Raw genomic sequence first — 25455 nt, forward strand, 5'->3', positions numbered from 1 at the left:
ATAAAAGCATAAGTGTTGCGTACGTATATATTGCTGTTTAGCAGACGTGTAACTTTGGAAAATCAGCATGTGTGGAGTGTTAAACGCATGATTTTGAAGTGTGGTAGCACAGTTCTGAATCATTTAATAGCCTGGCACAGACCACCAAAATTTACATAATGTGGGCAGCAAAGTGTGAATCGCAGTTGAATCAGTATATTTGGTACATAATGTGACAATGAACTCAATGTTATAACTTACACTTCGTTCAAACTCTGATGCTTCAATTGATTGCTCAAGGAGGTACACTGTTCAGCCATATCACGCAATCCAGCTTCCCCCCCCCCCCCCCCCCCCCCCCCTTTCCCTTTTCCTTTTCCCTTTTCTTAATAGTGGATTTCAAGACAAACAAAGCATGGACAAGCACTAATACAACCTTGTGCCCTGGAAACCAGCCCGGTTGAACAGTGCGCCTGGTGGAAGTGCGGTCTCTTTAAGCGTGAAGCGCTCAGAAGCCAGGCTGCTGATGGTTAAGAGGCTGCCTCGCTCCTTGCGCATGCGCACGCCGGAGGACGCTGCTCTCGCCAAGGAAACGGGGAGAGAAACAGACGCAGTCGGAGGGCTGAGGTGATCGGGATAGAGGCAGCATTGCACACCGACACCCTGCATCCAGGATGCCCGTGCGATTCAAGGTAAGACCTCTGCTCTTGTTTATTAGGGGTTTTTACCATCCTGGCAGAGGCTGGTGTGGCGTCCGCCCAGACCCCAGACCCCAGGCCCTGCTCTGGCTGGGGTTCCTTCCCATCTGAACAATGGGGTGATCCAAACGGAGCCCAGCTTCCAGACCCCTTGCCCTGCAGCAGTGCTGACCGACCCTGGAACACGGCTCTGCTCTGCAGAAAAGCATGAAGTGAGGAACAGAACTTGTCATTCGCTTTAACACAGGAACTGTGCCAGAGGTTTGAGCACCTGATCTTGACAGGCTCTGGGAAAACAGCCACATATTTTGAAAGAAGTTATGAACGTCAGATAATAACCGCGGTAAAAATGAAATCGGTGTATAGTTTCTGCTTAAAAAGAACTTCCTATAATCCTGCAAAGCCATGCTTCAGTAGATGAGTATGATTACAGTATAGCTTCCCAGGATTATGCACAAACCTACAAAGGATTGAACCCAGCCACTGCAGCGCCAGACCTATATTTACACTCACCATCTGGCGTTACTTCAGGTCTGATGATAATTTTAAATTGATGTTTTGTCCCAAAGGGATTGTTACAACAGATTATACGCAAACATTTTACTTGTAAATTATACTTTATCTTTCCATTATACCATATTAAGTGGTTAAATCAGGTTGTGACTGGAAGATGGAAAAAGCAACAGATTTAAAAAGGGGTTATTACTGATACGTTTGAGGACAAATATAATCCAAGAAGCCAAATGTTGCTATTTCTAAAGCTGAGATCAAGATCATGAATGGATCAGCATTATGGAGGGCTCAGGATAATTTTGTTCTACAGATTAGGAAGGAAATTGGCATATGTAAAAACAAATTTACCAGAAAACAATTTACAAGGCAACAGAGAGAATAGTGAGTGGTGATGCAGTGGATCCAGGTTGTCAAATAGGCTTTGATAATGCTACACAATCGACTGATGAATAAGGTCATAGAATGCGGAATCAGGGGCATGTGGTAGAATGAATTCTTTACTGAGTTCAGGACAGAAAGAAGAGTAGGAGTAAATAATATCTAGTTGTTTGTGAGCTGGGTGAGCATGGCAGTTACTAAACTAAATTGGAATTTAGTACAACCATGTGACACATTATTCAGCTAGATAACTGCATAGTGTGCAGTAGTTGAGGAGATGAAGAGATCAGAGGGTACATCAAGAATCTCTGGTGGTGGAAAGTTTGGAGATGCATTTTCTTGGGAGTAGTTGGAGACTGGAGTCACATTTCTTGGGGGTGATGGAAAATCAGGAAGACATCCCTTGGTGTGGATGGGACTCTGAAAACACCTTTCTTGAAGGCATTGTGGAAATCAGACGGTGCATCCCTCAGGGTGGTGGGGAGACTAAAGATGCATCTCTCAGGATTGTTGGAAGATCAGGGGCAGTGCCTTCTTTGTAGACTGAATGGGAACCACAATTGTGCTCTGTTACAGAGGACCAAACTTTCACAAAGCAGGTGCAATAACTTCTGAAAATTGTGGCAAGTATCATGCTACAAACCCTTCAGGAATATGTCCAGACTTGGGCAGCAACCTTGTTCGCCTGTGCTAGGCCAACATTTAATTCTTAATCAGTAGCACAAAAAATTGTAAATGATTCTTTCTCTTAGTTTGTTTGTTAGACAATGCTGAATGAAAACTGCTGTCATACTATAATAATAATTCTATTACAAAAGTAATTCTTTGTGCTATGTTTTGGGGCACCCTTACATATGAAATCCATTCCTTTTTTACATCTTGTGTGAAAGATTTGACAAATTTGTTATTGGAAGATTTGCCTCTTTTAAATCTATTATTAGAATCCAGTAACCAATGTAGCTTGGTTCTTTATGTAAATTGAGTTTGAGAAAAATATTTTTGGTTTTCCAGTGATTGAAACAGAATTTGAACTTACGCTGATGTTTGATTTTTCTGTTAAATTTTATGCTATCTACTTACTTCTTTTAGGGTTTAAGTGAATATAAACATAACTTCAGTTGGAATGACTCCAAGAGATCACGCTCCAGTAGTCCTGTTTCTAAACAGAAAATACCATGGGCAGGTCTCCCTTCAGAACTGCTTGGTAAGACTTTTAATATCACAGATTCCCAAGGACCATTTCAGTTTAGTTGTTTATTTTGCATGGAAACCTCAGCATCCAAACTGTGATCTTATGCAGCAGTGTCAAGCAAGGCTGTATCGTGGCCCTATAAATTTTCCCAATCTTTCTCTCTGCAATGCTGCACCTTGCTTCTAATAAGCTTCTACTGGGCTAGAGCTAGTTTGCAGAATACATGGCAAACTGTTCAACCAACATCACCTCCACTCCAGAATTAAGATTACCCCTACCTCATTCATTAAGTTGAAGTATGTGGATCACACTTGTGTATGTGCAGGTTGAAGGCCAAGGCCATTGTCAACTCATACAGTGAAGTATATGAGAGAATAGACATTACACCTAATACCAGCAAAGCAAAGGTTCTTTACTAAACTTACCCCCACTATACAATTCTGCTCTCTGACAAGAAGATCCACAATGAGACCCTGAAAACATGGAACACTTCCTATATCTTGGAAGTCACCATCGATAATGAAATTTATCTTTGCCTTCAGTGTGACAGTGCAGTCTTTGTACATTTGAGGAAAAAAGGTATTTGAAGATCAAGTCTTCAAACCTGTCACGAGGGGTGTGCTGAGCAACAGTGTTTGCTGCCTTCTTGTATGCTTCTGAGACATAGACTTACAATAGGCAGAGGCACACCACCAATACTGTTTGTGTAACATCCTGCAAATCAACTGGCAGGATAAACCGACCAATGTCAGCATCTGTCCTAGATTAGTCATCTCTGATGGATAAGCCATGTAATTTGTATGATTAACACTAGACTTCCAGAGCAGACACTCTATTCCAAGCTAGTCCTAGCAAGGGATTACTAGATGGTCAGGGGAGAAAAAGTATCAAGGATGTTCTCAAAGCCTCCATGAAAAAGTATAACACCCTCATCGACTCATGGGCATTCCTGGCCCATAAGCACTCAAAATGGAGAGGCTGTATTCAGGTTTTGAGGATCATGATTTTTTTTTGGAGCACACAGATGTCCATTGTAAACAGCAAACAGAGCACACACCTCCCAGACTACTCACCTGCATGACCAGTCAATCAGGTCCCACATTAAACTCATCAGTCACTTCAGAACCCACAGCCCACAGAAGTGAGATGGAATCAAACTATCCAGAGTCCTGAGGGACTGACTAAGAAGAAGTACCAAGTGCATTGAAAATGGGCATCCAAGGTTATATTGTGCTGAAAACCAAAAATGTTGGAAAATATCCACAGATCCCTGAAAGTTGCCTCAAGGTGGATAGTGTAGTTAAGAAAGCTTATGGGATGTTAGCATTCATAAGTCGTCAGATCGAGTTTAAGAGCCGTGAGGTAATGATGCAGCTCTACAAAAGCTCTGGTTAGACCACACTTAGAGTACTGTGTCCAGTTCTGGTCGCCTCATTATAGGAAGGATGTGGAAGCGTTGGAAAGGGTGCAGAGGAGATTACTAGGATGCTGCCTGGTTTAGAGAGTATGCATTATGAGGAGACGAATAATAGAGCTAGGGCTTACTCTTTGGAGAGAAGGAGGATGAGAGGAGACATGATAGAGGTGTACAAAATATTAAGAGGAATATATAGCCAGCGCCTCTTCCCAGGGCACCAATGCTCAATACAAGAGGCATGGCTTTAAAGTAATGGGTGGGAAGTTCAAGGGAGATACTCAGAGGAAGGTTTTTGTACCCAGTGGTTGAGAGACTGGTTGGGGCATAGAATGCGCTGCCTGGGGCGGTGTGGAGTCAGGGACATTGGTCAAATTCAAGAGATTGCTAGATAAGCATATGGAGGAATTTAAAATAGAGGGATATGTGGGAGGAAGGGGTTAGATAGTCTTAGACGAGGTTTAAAGGTCGGCACAACATTGTGGGCCGAAGGGCCTGTATTGTGCTGTACTGTTCTATGATTCTATGATACTCATCAGGTTGGATAGCTTCTGTGGAGAAAGAAAGAGCTGCCAGAGGAAGTGCTTGAGGCAGGTACAATAATAACATTTAAAAGACATTTGGATAAGTACATGGCCAGGAGGGGTTTAGAGGGAAATGGGCCAAATGCTGGCAAATAGGACTAGCTTGGTGGGCACCGTAGTTGACATGGACGAGTTGGGCCAAAGGGCCTGTTTCCATGCTGTATTACTCTATGATTCTATTTCATTTGTCCTTTTATCTTAACCTCTTTATTTTCATAATTCATGTAAACAAATTTTACATTGATGATGAACCAAATTCAAGGGCATAGCAAACTATGAGGAAGCATGCAGGAGGTTAGCAGGCAGGTTACTACAGTAGATAGATAAATAGAAGGTGCAGAGCATTCCACAGAATGGGAACAGATATTTTGGGGAAAAGAGCTGAGAAAGGAAGTATTCCTAAATTGTAATAGTCCTAACAGTGGGGAACAGTGAGATGAAACAATGCTTATGTATTAATCTTTAAAAATAGAAAGGTCACATTAAGGCCAAATGGGATAACTGACTTCAAAAAAATGTTACACATTACAATGTCAAAAAGTCAAAGTAAGTTTATAAGACCCACTAATTAGATCATACTAGAATATTGCATGCCGTTATGGGTGTACCATCTTAGGAAAGATATTAGAGATTTGGAAAGGGTAGAGATATTATTGTAAGAGGAAGGATAGGAAACTTTGTTACCTTCTCACTTTCTTATCCATATACATTAGAATAGGGAAACAACATTTTGCAATTGTATGCTAACCACAATCTAGATAAATTTTCTGAGACATTTTGTGAATGCATTATAAGATATATAGGTGGTGATCCAAAGAAAGATGCATTAGCAGGGGTCATCAACAACTTGGTGAGAGATGTTGGGGAAAGGGTTGAAGGAGTTAAAAGTAGCTTTGACAACAAAGAGTTCTTGGAATATGCAAAGCACTGACACACTGTGATAGTGAGGAAGAATCTATAGCATGCTGTAAAATGGTTACTATAAAAAGGATTTTAAATACCTCTTTACATTTGTATTTCAGGAAGTACTAGAGAACCAAACTTTATCTCAAAGAAGCGAGTGCCATATTACAGACCTCAAGTTTCACAATCTTTTCATTGGGATGGAAGTAGTAATTCAAGAAGTACACTTCATAAACCATTACCAAATGTATCTGAACAAGTGAAATTGCAGTCTTCTGAATTCAATGGAAAAGTAATTGAGAAGAGTCAAGAGAGCCAGAAAGAATGTGAAACACCTGATGGTCCTCGAAAACCTAAAGTGCCCAGGTCACGGTCTGCAGACTGCCATTTGCACTCAGTGCAAGAACCAACTGTGGGGAAAGACAAGCAATTGGTTGCAGGTGCTCACAAAACAAAGGACAACAATAAATCTTGTAGGAAGGAAGTTGCGGATAAGGCAGTTGGTAATGATGTAAGTAGGAACAATAATTATTGAGTTGATTTATTAATTGCTTTTGGTCCTCTTTTGCAAGCTATGTTGAATAAAGCCAAAATGAAATTCTGTATTAAGATTTGTATTCTGAGTCTTTTGAAATTTTACAAAGGCAATGTTCAGACATTTTAAGAACATTTCTACCTTTTCTAATATAATAATTTGTTACACCTTGATGGAAACATTTAATCCCCTCGGTACAAGTGACAATAATAAACCAATACCAATTTGTCTACATCTTCCCATTTATTACGTGATAAGGGCCGCCAGCTTCAGTGTCTTGGCTTTGGATGATCCTAAGTAATGGATAAATGCAAAACACTTAGTTAAATTTCTGAACACAGTTACTCATGGGAACAGACTATTAAAAATGATTTATGATAGGTTGTTAGCCCTAAACTACAAATTACATTTTAAGTGTGCAGAGTTTCAATAAAGAATATTTGCTTAATATTTTGTATATTTTTTGTACTTCTGTATATATGCAATGTAATTGTGGAAATTGTTTAGAATTACATCATCGTCGAATGATACAAGTGGGAATTTTCTTCAATGCTGCCCACATTCCCCCCCCAAAATAAAAATTCTTCCAAAACAGAAAGGGAGCGTTTGTCAAATTTGATAAAGTCTTTGAATGTTCTGATTGTTTCTGAAAATGCTGTAAAAAAAATCAACCTTTTTTAAAATTGAAAATGATTTAAACAATTAAATCAATAAAATGTAAATTACCTTGTATTTCATTCATTATAGCCATTCATCTCCATTGAAAAGAATTGAGCTTGAGTTAGTTCAGAAAAGTGCTGGGGAATAGTCAGAAGCTCATATTGCACCACTGGTCTTCATGAGCTGTCCAGCAATTGAGTATAGTCGGTAAAGCCTCAGAAATACCTGTCAGAATGTTCAGGGCCTCTATTTGCTCACACTTGGTCAGAAATCTCAAAGCTCCTGACACTTATGCAAGAAAATGCTCACGTTTCTCCAGAAAATCCAGGCCTATATTTTTATTTTGGGACCAATGATTTAATGAGCCTTTAGGAAGTGGTGAACCCACTTTAATCCAAACATAAAAGCTAGTGTATGATAAATGGACTTGGAAGTTAGAGAATTTGTGGCTGATTCTCAGAGATGATGACTACTCACTCTCCATCTACTTTCAACTTCTCACACCTTTCCTGGTCCTTTTTCTTTTCTTTCCCTGTCAATTTTCTTCTGGCATTCTTGTGTTCTTCAGTTCTGTCCTTTGCTTTCTCTCTCACCTATTTCTCATTGCTAACAAACTTACACACAATTGTCTATTATGGCTGACACCATTTCATTTGGTCATCCACACTCCCCGTTAAGAATTTTTCAATTCTTGGGAGAAGAGAAATGCCTTGCCCAGACTGTTCTTTGGTAGCAAGTCCTTTAATTCTCCTGGCATATCAGGAAGGAAGGAATAGGTGCTCATGTGAGTTTAATGTCAAGACAACAGTTGTGTAGAATTTTATGTAAATAGTAGCAAAGTAATTTTAATCTCTATTTCAATTTAGCGAATAAGAACACAACTTTAGGAAACAATGAGTTTTGTTTTGCTATCTATAGTTCACTTTGTGCAGTAATTCAGTTTTCCTACTTCATTCTGTTCGCCAATGTTAAGGATGTGATTTTATTTTGTTATTTATAGGTTAGCTATGCACTCCTTAAAAAATCAGGATTGAAGACTGCACCACGGAAGAGTTTAGGGAGAAGCTCTGAATACCAACGGCAATTTGGTTGGAAAAATCAAATAGACAATTCCCCATTATTGGCTGCAGAACAGGTATTCTCCCCCTGGGGTCATATTTCATTGAGCAGTCTACTTAGGAAATATCCAGTTAACAATTTCAATTATTTAATGTAGACTACCAAAAGACAATCCAAAAAGATCTCTTAATTTAACCTGGTCTAAGAAATATGACCATTTAACTATAGTGTTAGTTCAAAAAAAAGAGTATCGTTTGTTGTTTTTAAATATCTTTAAATCTTGAGGTTAATTTTACCTTGCACATTTTAACAAAAATAGAATCAGTTCTCCAGTGAGCTGTTGTTATAATGAGTTTCTGTTGAAATGTTAAAATGTAATCTGGGAACTGTGTCAGTTCAAGCTGAGTGGAGATGCTTGATTATCCCTGGAATGTACATTCTATACCAGATTTTTGATACAATTGCAATACTTATGTGAATTTAAGGAATGTTGCCCTATAAATTGCAATAACAATTTGTTTTATATAGCATCTTTCACACAGGGAAACATTCCAAAGTGTTTCACAAGAGTAGAATTAAACAAAGATTATCACTTAGCTTCAGGAGGGATGACAAATGCTAGAGCAAAGAGTTAGGTTTTAAGGAGGATCCTAAGATGAAAGGGTGGCATGATTTATCGATTGCAATGTCTATAAACAGCTGAAGCAATGGTCACCAATTGTGAAGCAAAGGAAGTGCAGAGTTCTCAAGAGACCAGAGTTGGAGTAAAATTAAACTTAAAAAGTTGAATGTAACACTGCACTGTTTCTTTTTTATGACCAACTAGATAATAGGTTGAAGTTGGTAGTCAGGACTGTGGAGAGACTTTTATATGGAAATTTTAAATTTAAGGTTTTGGTGGATCAGGAACTTGCTAATAATCAGTGATTGGATCTTGGGGGTGCAAATCGGGATATGGCAGCAGATTATTGTCTGATCTGAAGTTTTTGAAGTTTTGCGAAAGGGAGTGTGGCTATGAGAGAATTTGAATTGTTCATTAGAGAGGTACAAAAGCCAGCATTAGGGTTTCAGTAGCAGGTAGGGTGAGGGAGAGCTGTGGAGATGGGTTATTATGGAGGGGGAAATAGGCAGATTTTATGATGGAAGTAGTTTCTTTGAGGTGCAGAGGTAAAAGAAAGTGGTGTTGCAAGGAGGGAAGGGGATAGGGTGATAAAGGATATGAGCAGACTCAATCCATGATTGAAACAATAAGATAGATGGCAAAGTGAAGAGGTTGGTTGTGAATAATGAGGAGAATTTATGGATTAAACAAGGCTGGAAAACAAAGTTGATGAGCAAATTTAGTTAAAAAGGAGGATGGAATCACGAGGGATGAGGAGTTACTCAATGCAGAAACTCGGGGAGGGATGGATTGAAAATATTTTGGTGAGAAGTTTGTGGGAAGTCAAGAATGAGGATCTTATAGTTGTTTTCTCTGTGCCCTTGAATCTTCAGTTATTATGAGTATTTTCACTTCAAGTTAAAACAAATATACAAATCTCAGTTGATAGATACTTACCATATGGAATATGTTATTAGTGGTCGTGGGGAGAAGGTGTTATAAGCATCCTGAATCAGTTGATGTAGACAAGTCTAATTAAGAGAACACATGTGGTATCGTCTAAATGAACAACATTATTACTTTGACGCACCAACAACTCTGTATCAGGCTTTCTAGTTAGATCAAATGAAAAAATGCTTTTGATAATGTTTTAACAATATTTGAATTCCATAAATTTTTTAGTTAAGCAAATGAATGTTGCCCCTCTCCAGATTATTCACACCAAAATTCAGGATATTCCTCCACTTCAAAAGGGTAAGATGACCAGTGAAACAGAATATTCAAGTCAGTTTAAAGGTATGCAACCACCTAAAGGACCACGGTTGCGTAAAGATTTTGAAGAAAAGGCTTTAGCATTGGAACTGGAAAGCCTTTCTCCACTGAAGGTAATTGTATATTACTCATAATAACTGGTTTGTAAATGGTCAAGAAAAAGAAAATTATTTGTAAATCTACTGAAAATCTCTCAGTGTGTTTGTGTCTCATTTGTTATGCTTTTGCTGCCCTTCTTCAGCAGGAAATATTGACGGGGAATGTGTTCTATAATTGATAGTTAGGCACGTGTTATTGACAATGGGATAGATTAGGAATTAAAACTGAAAATGTTCGAAATACTCAGCAGATGGGCAGCATCTGTGGAGAGAGAAACAAGTTAACATTTCAGGGCAAAGACCCTTCTGTTGACCCTTCCATAATCTGTATTTTTTTTAAAAATTCAGTTTCAGAAAAACAGAGTTAATATTTCAGGTTGGTGATTGGTCATCAAAACTTGATCAGGTAGATTAATTAAAATATATAAGGAATTCATGTTTACAAAGAAATATATTCCGTGGTACAGGATGTCAAACATACAAAGATATGAATTAGGAGTAGGACTGGGTCCCTTGAGCCTGCTCCACCATTCAGTCAGATCATGGCCAATTGGCGTGTAATCTCAACTACACCTTCCTGTCCACCTTTCACCACCTGCAAATCAAGGACCTTTCTACCTCTGCCTTAAAAATATGCAAAGATTCTGTTTCCACCATAGGAGGAGAATTCCAAAGACTCACAACTCTCATCTCTGTCTTAAATGGGTGATGTCTTATCTTTAGAGAATCCACATAGTCATATATTCTCCAATGATAGGAAACATTCTCTCCACATTCATCCTGTCAATTCTCCTCAGAATATTGGCACTCTTACTCTTCTAGGTTATAGCAGATAAAGGCTTAGCTTGTCCAGCCTTTCCTCATAAGACAACTTGCCCATCCCAGGTATTTGTCTAGTAAACATTCTCTGAACTGCTAATGCAATGGCATCCTTTTTGTTAGAAAACAAATACTGTGTACAGTGCTCCAGGTCTTGCCTCACCAATGTCCTATATAACTGAAGTATAACCTTTTATATTTAATTCTCCTAACAATAGACAATACTTTTCTCTTGGCTTTCCTAATTATTTGCTATTCCTTCATATAAACTTTTTTGCAAATCAAGAAATATGTTATCAATGCCTAGATCAAATGTGGAACCAATCTGATTTAACACTTTGGTATCTATTCTTGTAAAGAACCTCACAACTATTAAATGGATTCGAATTCCTTAATAAATGGGTCAGATATTTCTGACATGGATCCACCAAGTGCTATAATCACCTGTTGTCACCCCAAAATTGAGTTTATTTGATCTGGATATAGATAGCCTCTTTTGCTGGCCCAAAATGTCCCAGCCTCTGATTGGTGTCAGATCCTCGAATGGCACAGTTGAGAAGCCCCATCCTGATACTCCCTTGAAAACCTTCGCAGCTTGTGTAGCCTGCCGTCCCCTAATCCAGCCCAGGATATAGGAGCCAATTTCCCCAATATAAATGCTGGGGAATATCAGTAAACTCTGGAGCCTATACAGAGACAGAATAATTGAAAACTATGGCTCTTACTATCACTGCGTAATCTTGGGACTTTTGTTTTTAACCAGGGATAGATTTAAATCCTGGAGGTTTATGACACTTGCCAATAATCCATGCTAATTTTTTTTCCTTGTTTATTCTTTAAACACAAACTCCTCTCCCACTGAAATCCTGTTTTCATGGCGTCCTACTCTCTCCACAAGATAATATTTTATATGAAAATAAAGCTATTATATATAAAAATGAAAAAGAACTTTATTTTCTACAATGTTGCCTTAAAAAAATCAGTGAGTCCTTTGTTGCCTGTATCTGATTGAATTTTCATGTATTCAGAGTAATAACCTGAGGTCTGCCCTTCCTAAGTCAACAGGGTCGACCTCAAGGGACCAGAATCAAGAAACAGAGCCACAGGGCAAACAGCTTCTAAATGAACAGAATTCACAAAAAACTGTTCACTCAAACAAAGGACTTAGGTACACAACATTTACATTTAAAATACCATGTGTAACTCTAAAATATGATTTATCACATTCATTGATATAAATTATAATTAACACCATTTTGGTGTCTTTTCCAGAAATGTTAAGTCTGAATATAAGACTAATTTCAAGTCTCCTGCCCAGTATGATTATAGAGAAACAGAATATAGATCTGAAGGGGTAGGTAAATATTCACATTGAGTACTCGCTGCATGACATCAGTGCACTGTTATAATGCTAGTAAGTGCAATCCATTGGTGCCTTTTATAAAGTCAGTTCATTTATGAGTACCCTTACCTTTGCACTTAAATGCATCACTGATGATAATGATTTATAATTATTGTACCTTGTGAAGATTTGAATTAATTTCAATGCACTTTTAAAGTTGTTTTTTTAGGGGTTGTGATTTAACTATTGTGCAATTTTTTAATCACCGTATCCTGTGATTTCTTGTTGTTTCACCTCTTTTAATTTTGAATGTGTATTCTTCATTGAATTTACAAAAGTAAATTATTTTAAACCATACCATTTTTTAAAACAGGGAACTGAACCCAACCTAATTTCCCCTTGGTATGCAGAGGTAAGTTTTTTGACTAAATTTTGGATGGCTTGGTTTTTGTTTATACTAATACATATTTAGCAGGAAAAAAATATACTGCAAGCTGCTGTGCTACATTAGTAACAACTGTATTTTTTGTGGATAGAGGGATTATTATCTGAAAACAACCTGTTCTGATTTGAGTAAATTTTAAATCTACACTGTGTTGAGCACAATCCAAACAAAACAAGGTTATGTCCAGAAAAATATGATTTAAAAACTAAAATTTTCCTATGCTCTGATGTGACAGGTGAAGGAACTTAGAGAGAAAGCTAAAGCATATAAGAGGAGAGCACTTGGTACTCACTTCTCCCGGGATCATCTCATCCAGATTCTTTCTGAACAAAATAAGATGTGGGATGTGTCCTCAACATCTGATACTGAAGAATCAGTCAGTGATTGTGTCAAAGCTCTGGACCTTGCAAGGTATAATTAAGGATATGCATGATCTAGGGCAAGTTCATTAAAAAGGAATATTGATATTTACATCAACCAAGTAAAGAGCATACTTTCAGAGTTTGTTTTTAATCCATGCATTTGAGAAAAAAAAGGTCTAAGTATTTTTTTTGCCAACAGTTTATTAGTATCTTTTTTTCATTGTGTCTCGTAATGCTTTAGTTGGCAACGCTGCAAATGTTCCACTGCTTAACTTTGAAGATCCTTTAAAAATATTATTGTTAAATGCTATTACTATATATATGGACAAAAATATTGTGGCTTTATTCAATGAAATACATGTTATGAGTGACATGTGAATATTATATATCCAAGACATACAAATCATTCTATAATACTGATAACATCTACAGAATACTCCCTAGCAGTGAAATATCTGTTTATATTTATAGGGCCAGAGAAACACCCAACATTTCCAGCATGCAAAAAAATCATAGCTCTACAGAACAAAGTGCTACATTATCACCAAGGGCTACTACAAAATACAGTGAAACAGTACAGAACGGTATTTCAGATGTTCCTACTCTTCCAGTCAGCAGAAAATTGGCATGGAATAATGAGGAAGAGAAGCCACATGAAGCAGAACTAACAGAAGGTGACCACGAACAAAATTGTGAAGCTAAGGAGGTGGTTGAGGGGCATGCAGAAGTGGAAGCAGTTGTGGAAAGGTAGATGAAAATTTATATCAAATTGCACTGGAAGGGTGTTGGAGAGGGGCTGGCAAAGGAATTGGGAAAAAGGTACATAAATAAGGTCTAAACTTTGGGATAAAACTTCAGCCGAATTAATTTTTTTTATGTAGTCGAATTCACCTGACTTCTTTCAAATATGTACAAGTATACAATTTCCATGCAAGTGATCTTTATTTTTGTCTCCATATAATCGTTATAATACAAATGAAAAACACTGTGTGAAAATTTGACTGAAGATCTCAAAATTTAAAGTTGTCCCTATTGCTCCATTCCAGCTTTTCAAACTAAATGTAGCTGACAACTGTGATGTTGGAGCAGAGTTTTTGTTTTCATTAATTGTGTGGTCTATATTACTTTGGCATTCTGTGTTTTTTTTAAAAAAGACTTTTCTTCCATGGTTATTAATTGCACAATTTGGGAGAGCTGATTGTTGAAACATTTTATTTTCATGCATAAGTTCCTTTCTTGTTAATCAAAAGAACTAATTATTATAAGAGGTGTACAAAATTTATTGTTAACTTCATTAAACTTCTAGAGAAGCAGCCCCTGTAAATGGACAGGATGTGGTAACAGGAAAGTCAGACTCGAATGGACAGTCTGAGTTTGGATCTGATGCAGGTGGACGACTCCCCACTCCAAAGCTGAAGACAACTGGTGGAATCCAACGAACTCATCATGATCTGACCACACCTGCCATTGGTATGACCATTTCTTGCTGTAGTACAAATGCCCTTTTTTAGTAATGACTATACATTTTTATTAAATATTTATGCATGTAATTGTGTTGTCAAAAGTTGTATAAGTCTGCATGTGTAATAAAATGACTATCATGATACCAAATTTAAAGAATTTGTACACTATTTTGAAGTATCTCATTTAGCTTGCTCTGCTGTGTAGTGTATTTTGTTTCTGAGCCTATTCCAGCTTCTTAATTTCTTCTTGCTCACAGTGGCTGTTTCTTGCACCATGTTTCAACATCTTACTTTCTAAATCAGCATAACATAATGGCAAGCAAATGTATCCATGCTGGTTAGGATGGTCCTTAGCATAAATTTAACTAAATCTCCTCCTATGGAGAATCAGGGGAAATTAAAACAATACAGAAAGTGGAAATGTGGGAAAGAGGCAGCGTATTCTAAAGTTCTCCAAAGTTTCTTCGCATGAAAATTCATATGCGATAGGAGATTATAAGGACAGGCTAGGACTTCTAGGAGCTGGTTAAATGTTCCCTGGAATTTTAGATGAGTATAAAAGGTTTTGTGCAAAATGTAATTTCTGAAATCGTAGGTATTTGGTGTGTTGGAGGTTGGGGGGACAGGAGGAAGGAGAGGTGGGAGGGTGATAATAAAGAGAGAAATCTAAGTATAACCTACTAAACTCAGAAGACTACATGCAGGTAATTAAGTCTTAATCTTAATGATTTTGTTCTACCAGGAGGTGCTGTTTTGGTTGCTCCTCGCCAAGTCAAATCACCATCACCCATTCGTAGAAGGACTCAGCCTCCATTGGGAAAATCATATTCACCTTATAAATATTTATCAGAATCACCAAACAAAATACAGAAAAAGGTACAGAACTTCTATGTGAGGGATTTGAGAGACTACGATTCTCTTGGTTTAAATAATTTGCCAAAAATTCTGGATCTAGACTCTTCTGAGCAAAGTAATTAAAGGCATCTGGTACCCTAGGAACTGCTTTGCATTGTAGTACTACTTGCTTTACTTCCCCTTTGGGGAATGGAAGATCTTCCTTTACAAAGCCCTAAGATCTTTATACCTCCATTTTATACTTACCGTAAACCGCAGTCTGTAGTATAAACTATTGTGATGAGAAACTTGTACGGTCATTACACGTCTTAAAATCCCACTTAAATTATGCCATTTTTAAGCTTGTAGTTTGGTAAAAGTAACATGAAATTTAGATTAATAGAAAATACCATCTGATATATATGAAAATGCTTAAACATTTTATTAAAAGTGGCCCAAGTTAAGAATTAAATAACATTTGGGAAATAAACTAAAATACACATCTATAAATTTGCTTTAAGTTGGATAAAAGATGCTTGTATGCTGTCTGCTGCTATCTAATCCAAGGACTATACTTTGAAAATAAGGTGAGATAACAAAGGTTACTAATGCATTTGGTTTTAGTTAAACAGTTTTAGTTCTTCATATTCTTTTGCTTTTAAGGAAGAGTTACTTGATTACAAATCACAAGTGGGAACTCCGGATGATTTCCACTTCTTCCTACTTACCCAGATCCAGCCCAGTTGTGCTTCAGCTCTTTCTTGAGCTGAACTTAGATAACAGTAGACTTGGATTCAATCCTGTAACTTTTAGGCCTATGGGGTTCAGTATGACATTACATATCTAGTAAGTCATTGAGGGAAGGTAGTGCCTTAGGTAATTCTGTAATCTTTGTTTTTTAGTAGAACCATTATAGAAGATTTTAATAACATATAACCAAAAATGATGTTTCTTTACTACTTAGACTGAACTGCTGCGACAATCTCCAGCAGCTGGTGTTAAGACGTGTGATCCTATTCCTTTGAGGGAAGAATGCATGCCTGCAGATTACAGTACCCCATCCTATGGAATGTCTGTGCCTTCTATTCAAGCACCACTGATGTCTCATCCTGCTTTTGATCAGAATTCTGCTTCACTTACTACTTCACCATCTAGGAGCTTCCCACATCGGATACAAGGAACACTTAGACATCCGGAGTTCCAGCATAATGGTAACTTGTTAAAGGAGGACCTAAACAGGCTATTGAAATGGGCAAATGCAGATTAAATTCATTGCAGAAAGAGGAAAGGCAATATAAATCGAGGAGCTACAAATAGCTTGTACTTGGATTTCCAGAAGGCATTTGATAGGGAGCCAAGGCGAAGGTTATTGTGGAAAATAAAAACTCATAGTGCAGGAGGTAACATGTTGTTGTTGTTAAAATATTGATTGTCTAAAAAGAAGCAGAAAATAAGCATAAATTGATCTCTTTTCAGTTGACGAGATGTCATGAATAGCATGCCGCAGGGATGGATAATGGGGGCTAGTTTTTCAGAATTTATGTAAATGACTTGGATGAATGCACTGAGGGTATGATTGTTAAAATTGCTGATGGCACAAAGATAGGTGGGAAAATAAGTTGAGACTCGAACTAGGGGACATAGCCTCAAGATTTGGGGGAATAGATTTAGGATGGAGATGAGGAGAAACTGCTTTTCCCAGAGAGTAGTGAATCTGTGGAATTCTCTGCCCAGGGAAGCAGTGGAGGCTACCTCATTAAATATATTTAGGATGCAGGTAGATTTTTGCATAGTAGGGGAATTAAGGGATATGGGGAAGAGGCAGGTAGGTGGATCTGAGTCCACGGCCGAATCAGCCATGATCTTATTGAATGGCAGAGCAGGCTCGATGGGCTAGATGGCCTACTCCTGCTCCTATTTCTTATGTTCTTATTGTGAAGAAGATATAAGGACATAGAAGGATTCAGAGGGCCATTGCTAGGTTAAGCGAGTGAGTTTGAACTTTGCCATTTAATGAGAAGGGCTGAATGGAATGCTCCATATTCCTATGTTTGTATGTGACTAACATGTAAACTATGAAAATAAGATTCAACTCACACCATATGGTATATATTTAAATGAGCAATGTCTACTTCAATGGAGGTATCTGACTTGTGGGAAAGATTTCTGTTCTTAAGTTGAGGCTTTCAGTTCCCGGGCATCTGAAATGTCCTTTCTCAGGAAACGTGGTTTCCTCTCTGCTGTGGTTGATGGAGCCCCCACTCGCATTTCCTCTGCTCTTACTCCACCACCGCCCAGACAGAACAGCGATAGAGTTACCTTGGTCCTCATCTGTCACCCTACCAGCCTCCACATCTAGCATGTCATCCTTCATCATTTGGGCTAGCTGTGATTGGATCCCCACCACCAGTCACATCTTCCCTTCCCCAACCCTTTCTGCTTTCCACGAGGGCCACTCTCTCTGTGACCTCCTAGTTCGCTCATCCCTCCCCATCTATCCCACCCTGTCCCCTGGCGCTTTACCCTGCAACCGTAGGAGGTGCAATACTTGTCCCTACACCTCCTCCCTCACCATCATCCAGGGACCTTAACAAACCTTCCAGGTCAGGCAAAGATTCACATGCACCTACTCCAAACTTGTCTACCATATTCAGTGCTCCTGATGTGGCTTTCTCTACATCAGCGAGATCAAGTATATACTAGGCGACTGTTTTGTAGAGCACCTGCGCTCTGTCCACAATGGCCATCTTAAGCTCCCTGTTGCATGCCATTTTAACTCTCCTTCCTATTTCCACACTGACTTCTCTGTTCTCAGCCTTCCCACTATCAAGGTGAGGTCAAAAGCAATCTAGAAGATCAGTACCTCATATTCCACGTGAGTACTCTACTATCCATTGTTTGAACACTGAATTATTTCAGGTAACCTGCACCCCCTGTATTCCCTTCTCTCTCCTTCTGATCCACCCAGGTTCTCTCACCCCACTTCTACCCACCGCCCCCCTGTTACCCAGTTTTGTTTCTCCTTCCCCACCCGGTTCCATCTGCGTATTGCCCACACTCTTAACCTATCTCCTATCCCCTCCCCCAACTGATTCCATCTGCTTATCAACTGTACCTTATCTGGTTCCACATCACCTTCAGATTCCAGCATCTGCGGCTTCTTTTGTCTTTACTTATCACCTTAGAGTCTCTACCTTCATACTCTCCTACGCTCCCTTACCCCCCCCCCCCCCCCCACTCCCCACCTGGCTCCATCTGCCCCTTTTTTTTCTTTCTTCTTATCTGTATCACCCACAAGCCGTTGTCTCCCAACTCCAGCCCTACTCCACCTGGCTCCATCTGGCCATTAACCCCCACCACCACCAACACCCCCCCGCCTGGTTCCACCTATTGCCTGCCAATCCCTGCCACGCCTCTCCTTCTCACGTCTTTATACTGGCTATCTCCCCTCTTATTCTCAGTCCTGATACAGGGTCTCAAGCCAAAACATCGATCATCCTTCTGCCTTCATAGATGCTATCTGGCCAGCTGAGTTCCTCCAGCAGTTCGTTTTTGCTTGTAAAGATTTAACGTATGATTTTCTGCTTCCCTGGAATTTTCAGTTTGCTAGTATAGCACTCCATGGGTAGCAGTTCATGCCCCTTAATGTGGAATTATTGATGCACTGTCTGGTTCAGTTCTTTTGTAAACATTCATAGTGAATGTGATGTGTTGGGGTTTACTGGCACCCATGCTATGAATGGAATAAAATTTCACTGTAACCACTGTATTTTCTTGTAATATTTCTAGCATTAAGGGCATTATACTTGAAAAGATGCAAATAAGTATAGATATGTCCTTTAAAAAATACGCAGTTTTGCTGGAGGATAATGGGCATTTAAAAAATCTGGAGAGAACTCTGTAGTGAGAATCAATATTAACTTACTTTTGTAACTCAATTGAAGGTAATACTGGAGGACCAAGGACCGGTCTGCTGAGGTTACAAGCAACAGACCCAGCTGGTGCAGATAATGGTATTTGTATAATTTTTCAATTATAATTCAAATCACACTTGTTATATCATTTGAGCTATGATTATTATAGAATTTATGCCATGATATAACAAAGTTTTTATTGAGTTGGTACTGAAGTACTTCAGTGACTCCTCTCCATATTCTAACAACCACTGGAAGAAGTAGAGGGAATAATTACAGAAAGGAAAAAAGAAACATTAAAGATGAGTTTATTCAATAAACAATGAACTTATTTTGATGCATGATTGCCTTGGCCTGATATCAGAAAATGGCCAAGCCATTAAATTACAATAGGAGCATTTTATGGGTGTTTTACATATATTTATTGAATGACAGCACTTTTGGAATTTAGCATAACACTCTAGCTTAAAATGTTCCAGTTATTATGACAAGTGTATCTTAGCATGACTGTAAAATATTGATTGGTAGGCATAAGAAAGAATTAGATAGGTCAAGAAAAGATATTATGAACAGTCAGGATCAAATCTGTTAAGACCGAAGAAATGGTAAAAATTTTAATAGCATTTTAGGTAGTGAACAAAAGTGTTTTTTATTGTCTTTAAATGAAGTTTGTCTCTAACGTATTCCAACAGTGTTTCAATTCATTTGTTCAATTTGTCATTTATTGTTCAATATCTCTGCTTAGTGTATATAACCTACTGCACAACCTACTGACATTTAATTCCACTACCTTGTAAAGTTTAGTAAGGTTACTTGAGGTCTTATGATATAGTAAGTTAGATGCAATATACTGGAAAGGGTTATTACTCTGAACACTAACTTATCCAAAGATCATTTAAATACAAGGGAGATAGGGTATGTTTCAAATCATAAAGAGCAAGAACAGTCCAATGAGAGAGATTAAATTTTAACTTGGAAGAAAACCACAAGGTATAAGTTTGTTTATCCTCACATTGTAACCTCATTTTTTCCCCTAATCTTTTTTTTCACAGTATGCTTTTATTGCCAATAATTGTGAATTAGACCAGTGGCCTCGGGATAACCTAATATTAGGAGATGAAAAATGCACTGCCAGTGCTTCACTTGGGAGGCAGAACAACATACAATATAGACAATCCATTCAAAATGAAAAATACAAAATAAATATAAAACATTTTCCAATTTATTTAAATGATGATACAATTAACATCCCATGGTCTTGGATCGCAGATTTAGAATTGAAATTTTCATCTATTTCTAGTCATTTCTTCTGGGTTTAGGTAGAGATCTTTGCATTTATTTTCCATGTCAAATTGTTTTATGCTTAATAGTGGTTAAAACCTTATTTTTCACCTTTTTCTTGGGGCATTTGCATCTGATTGAAAGTGTTCTACTGGATGCTTATAAAATATTTCAATCTTTTTTTCATAAATTATCTTTGTTCCATAATTATTATGTACCATTTTGTCTACATTGACAAAGCTTTGTTGAGTTAACAAAATAACAAATGAATTTTCAATTACAGTTCTCACATTTTTTGCAAATGCAAATTAAATGAATTTAAAGTCAGTGATAGTATTACAAACTATAAATAAGAAAACTACTGAATTCATTTGAAATCACCATATTTTTATGATTATGATAGTAAAATAAGTTGTGAAGAGATGAGATTCTCTGAAGAGATTCCAATACATAGTGGGGATAAGTAGCTGCAGGATGTACAAGGCTGTCTACAGAACAGTCTAGTCTACAGAACAGAAACCAGTCATTTACACCAATTGGTCTAACCTAGACTTTGATCATGGGAACCATCACCCTCCCTCGCCCTTCATCTCATTTTATCAGCATAACCTATTCTGGTTGATTGTGTCTCAGGTTCTGATTGTAATCCATGTTCAGATAGGTTAACTTGGTTAAATGCAGCAACACGGAGATGAAAAATATGGATAGTCAGCGTGAATTTCAAAATGGAAATTCTTGCTTGACCAATTTTATTGGATTTTTTGAGGAGGTGACAGAAGAAAATGGTAATGCAGAAGGTGTAGGTAATCTAGATTTTCAAATGCCCTTCAATAAGATAATCCATAAAAGACTAACACATAAAGTCAGAGATTGTGAAGTTGGTGGTCAACCAGCAGAATGAATTGCTAGCTGGCTTCAGGACAGAAAGTAGAGAGAGGTACTAAAGGGCATTCACAGTGGAAGAAGATGGATAGTGTTGTTCCACAAGGATCAGTGCTGAGATCACTGCTGTTCATAATTTATATTTATGATTTAGGCTGGAATCAAAGATACAATACCTAGCGAGGTTTACTCAATAATGGGGGATGCAACACGTTATAGGAAGACATTGATAAATTTGCAGAATGGGTAAGTTATTGAGAAATGAAATTCAGCACAAGTAAGTGCAAGGAAAAGTAAGTCACTTATTACTCAGAAGGATGAGTATGAGAGGGGTAGAGGAATAAAGGGAACTTGAAGTAGAAATGCAATAATCATGAAAAGCTGCACCATAGGCTAACAAAGCCATTACAAAAATAAATTGAACCAGGCATCAGGGTTTGTTTTTAAAGAGAGGGAATTGAAAAAGTAGGGAAAATGTACCAGACCTCAAGCTATTCTGGTGAATGATCTTCCACCTGAAATGTTAGCTTTGTTTCCCTTTCCACAGACGCTGACTGACCAGCTTAATGCTTTCAGAATTTTCTAAATTTCTATTCAATTTGCAGTTTATTTTTAATTTTCATTCCATTTCGGACCTTGATTAGTCCAAACTTAGAGCCCTGCACACAATTCAGGTCACTGCATTTTTAAAAAGTTATAGAAACATTGGAGAAAGCGTAGAGAATATTTACAAGAATGATACCAGAAATGTTAAGGTATACAAACTGGAAAGCATTGATCAGACTGGGTATCTTTTGAAGAAAGACAGCTGAAGGGCTGAATGAAGTTCTTTTAAATTATGAAGGATATTGGTAGATGCAGTTAAGAGGAGGTTGGACAGCCATATAAAAGAGAAGGAAATAGAGATTTACGCTGCTGGAATTTGATGAGGAAGGATGGGAGGAGGCTCGAATGGAGCACAAAGTCTTCACTCAGAGGGTAATGAATCTTTGTAATTCTTAACCCCAGATGGCTGTGGAAGCTCAGACAATAGATTGACAGATTTCAGGGCATTAAGGAAATCAAGAGATATGGAGATGGTGCTGGAAAATGGCATTGATACAGAAAATTAGCCATGATTTTGATGAATGGCAGAGCAAACTCAAAGGGCCGTATGGCTTACTCCTATTCCTATTTCTTATGTTCTTAAATTGGTAAATTGGTTTATTATTGTAACATGTACCGAGGTACAGTGAAAAACTTTGTTTTGCATGCCATCCATACAGATCATTTCATTACAACGGTGCATTGAGGTAGTACAAGGGAAAACAATAACGGAATGCAGAATCAAGTGTTACAGTTACAGAGTAAGTGCAGTGCAGGCAGACAATAATAGTGAGATAGATTGTGAGGTCCCATCTTATCATACTACGGGACCACTCAATAGTCTTATACCAGCGGGATAGAAGCTGTCCTTGAGCTTGGTGGTACGTGTTTTCAGGCTTCTGTATCTTCTGCCTGATGGAAGGGGAGAGAAGAGAGAATGTCTGGGGTGGGTGTGGTCTTTGATTATGTTGGCTGCTTTACTGAGGTAGCAAGAAGTGTAGACAGAGTACATGGAGGGGAGGCTGGTTTCTGTGTCCACAACTCCCTGCAGTTTTTTCAGTCTTGGGCAGAGCAGTTGCCACAGGATGCATCCGGATAGGATGCTTTCTATGGTGCATTGATAAAAATTAGTGAGGATCAAAGGGTCATATCAAATTTCTTTTTTTCTTATGGACTGACAGGGCTGAATTGCCTATTTCTATTTTTAATATCCAATATAATTCTGAATTGTATATAATTCTAAATAAAGTAACATTACTTAAATCAGCATAGTGCTATTAAAACTAGGACTCTGCCCTTTTGTCCAAAGATCAGTCATGCATGAATTTGTAATAGTGAAGGTGGTTTACAAGTAATACAAAAAATACTAAAATGTGATTCAAGCCTGGTTTATTGTCTCTTTCAGAGGATGATCGAATGTCACAAATATCTGCACGATCAGCAGCATCCAGTTCGCTTGCCTCTCAAGTCCTTGAGCGTGCTCAGAAAAGGAGAGATAATTTCTGGGGCAAGAGCCCATGAACTTTCAAATAGTGGTTCTTACCAAGAAGGATGTGTGGCTTTTGGTAAGGTGTGAGATTTTTTAGTCGGAAAATTGCATCCTGTTCAGATTTGAATTAGAATTTTTGCTTCGTATGTGATAAATGTTACACTTTTCCCTTCTGTTTGTTATTTAAAAACATTTGATTTACGGTGTTCTGTGTGTAGATGCTGAGAACTAAAATTCAGATTTTGATGGTTGCTAAAATTTTACAATAATAAAGATACATAAAATCTAATTTCAGCTACACAGAATATAGTAAAAACATTACTAAATTTTAACGTCTGTAAAAATGGAATGTCCACAGAGTAATTTTAATAAATTATTTTTTTAGAAACATGAATGATAAACTTGTGTAAATGTAAGGTTAATTCTTAACTCGATGCTACTGCTATCACAATGGTGCATTCTTTTTGACACTGGTTTATTTACATAGAACTTATGTACAGAGGTCCAGCTTTCCTGACTTAATTGCTGATATAAATGGAAAAGCTAATATACACCTTTGTGAAGTAGACATGGTGCAGAACAACTCCGATCCAATTGACACTGGTTGAATCCAGTGCAGAACATGGCTGTTACATAGCTAAATTGTAGAAATATTTCAAGAACCTGATGTTTACCATAGAATCAGCACTACTACTGGCAAACGTTGGCAACAGCAGCCATTCCACTTTAAAATAATTGCATCACACTTGTTTAGTTGCTGATAACAACTATATCTCTGTACACAGTTAACACTGCCTTAACACTGCCACAGGTACCAATACAGTCCAGCTGGAAGCCTCAGGAGAGCCATATTTAAATAAGCAAATAACAATACTTGCAATATCAAACCTTGGGTAAATCCTGAATCAGAACAGGAACAAGAGCACTGGAAATACCATTAGTATAAATGAAACAGATTATCTGGGCTTTGACACTGCATCTTGTGCATGAGCATTCCATAGTTTACAGTTAATATTTGCACTCAATTCCTCAATTTATGAACAATTAATTTACAAATTTTTGTTATAAGACAATTGATTTTTTGGGATACCTGCCTTTGGTTTATGAAACTTTTCTTATAACAAATAACAGGTCACTTTCTGCATGTAAGAACATACTGCACACAATGCCCATAAGAATGTACTTGTCCAGCCTTTTTGATTATGAAATTCAACTCAACAAAATGTTTTCCAGAATGCATCCCTTTCTTAAATTGGGGAATATTTGTATTACACATTCTTATAGTGTAAGGTTCTCAGAGGATATTTAAAATTCTAATTTGTATTTCTATTAATCTGCAAATAATAATTTGCAATGTCAAACTTTGGGTAAATCCTGAATCAGAACCCAGGAACAAGAGCACTGGGTGAGCCCCCTCCATGTTCAGGACATACTGTTGGCATAAATGAAACGAGATGTCTGTTGGTGTGTAGCAATGCAGTGAATGAAGGAGAGTCCAATATGTTGTATGGGAGCTGATTTTGGAAGGAAGTGGTGGAGACTTTTGGGAGAAGCTCTTCTTGGACCATTGTCAGTTATAATAGAGCCCAGATTCTTATTTTAAGTAAGAGAACGTGGGATTCACCATCGACATTTTAACAGTCAGGAATGATAACAATATGCTTGGAAATTGCAACATGAGGATCCACTGTTAGAAATAACAACACTAAATCAGCTTTTAAGATAACCAGATTTTAAAAAGTCATAGAGATAAAGAATGGAAACAGGCTCTTCGGCCCATGGAGTTCACTCCTTTACACTAATCCTTCCCTACCCCATTTTATTCTACCCACATTCCCATCAACTCCCATTCCCGCCCTAGGTTCTATTACTCATCTACTTTAGGGCCAATTACAGTGGCCAATTAACCTACCATCCCGCATGTCTATGGGATGTGGGAGGAAACCGGAGCACCAGGGGGAAGCCCACCCGGTCAAAGAGAGAATGTGCAAACTCCTTACAGACAACACCCGACGCCTGTATGGAACCTGGTCGCTGGAGCGGTGAGGCCGCAGCTTACAGCAGCGGCGCCGCCCCTACCATCTAAGTTAAATATCGAGTGGATAAAAACAAGTTAATTTCTGATGTATTCCGTTTTAGTTGACGATTAATTA

The 25455-nt window shown here is 38.0% G+C and overlaps 1 protein-coding gene across 2 annotated transcripts; it reads left to right on the forward strand.

Annotated features, from left to right (window-relative positions):
- Positions 1–549: 549 nt before the first annotated feature.
- mdm1 (Mdm1 nuclear protein) lies at positions 550–23687 on the forward strand. Of its 2 annotated transcripts, XM_052030435.1 has the most exons (15): positions 550–671; positions 2658–2772; positions 5781–6172; positions 7857–7991; positions 9728–9901; positions 11764–11873; positions 11978–12059; positions 12421–12459; positions 12728–12903; positions 13326–13601; positions 14161–14324; positions 15060–15193; positions 16116–16362; positions 19096–19164; positions 23219–23687. In XM_052030435.1, the coding sequence occupies exons 1-15, from the start codon at positions 654–656 to the stop codon at positions 23332–23334; spliced, it is 2247 nt and encodes a 748-aa protein (XP_051886395.1). In that variant the 5' UTR covers positions 550–653; the 3' UTR covers positions 23335–23687. The 2 variants fall into 2 exon arrangements, with proteins under 2 accessions (XP_051886395.1, XP_051886396.1); XM_052030436.1 differs by lacking the exons at positions 11764–11873; positions 11978–12059; positions 12421–12459 and having other exon boundaries at positions 23219–23666.
- Positions 23688–25455: the final 1768 nt, after the last annotated feature.

The sequence above is a fragment of the Pristis pectinata genome, chromosome 15 (genome assembly GCF_009764475.1).
Source record: "Pristis pectinata isolate sPriPec2 chromosome 15, sPriPec2.1.pri, whole genome shotgun sequence".
NCBI classification, from domain to species: Eukaryota; Metazoa; Chordata; class Chondrichthyes; order Rhinopristiformes; family Pristidae; genus Pristis; species Pristis pectinata.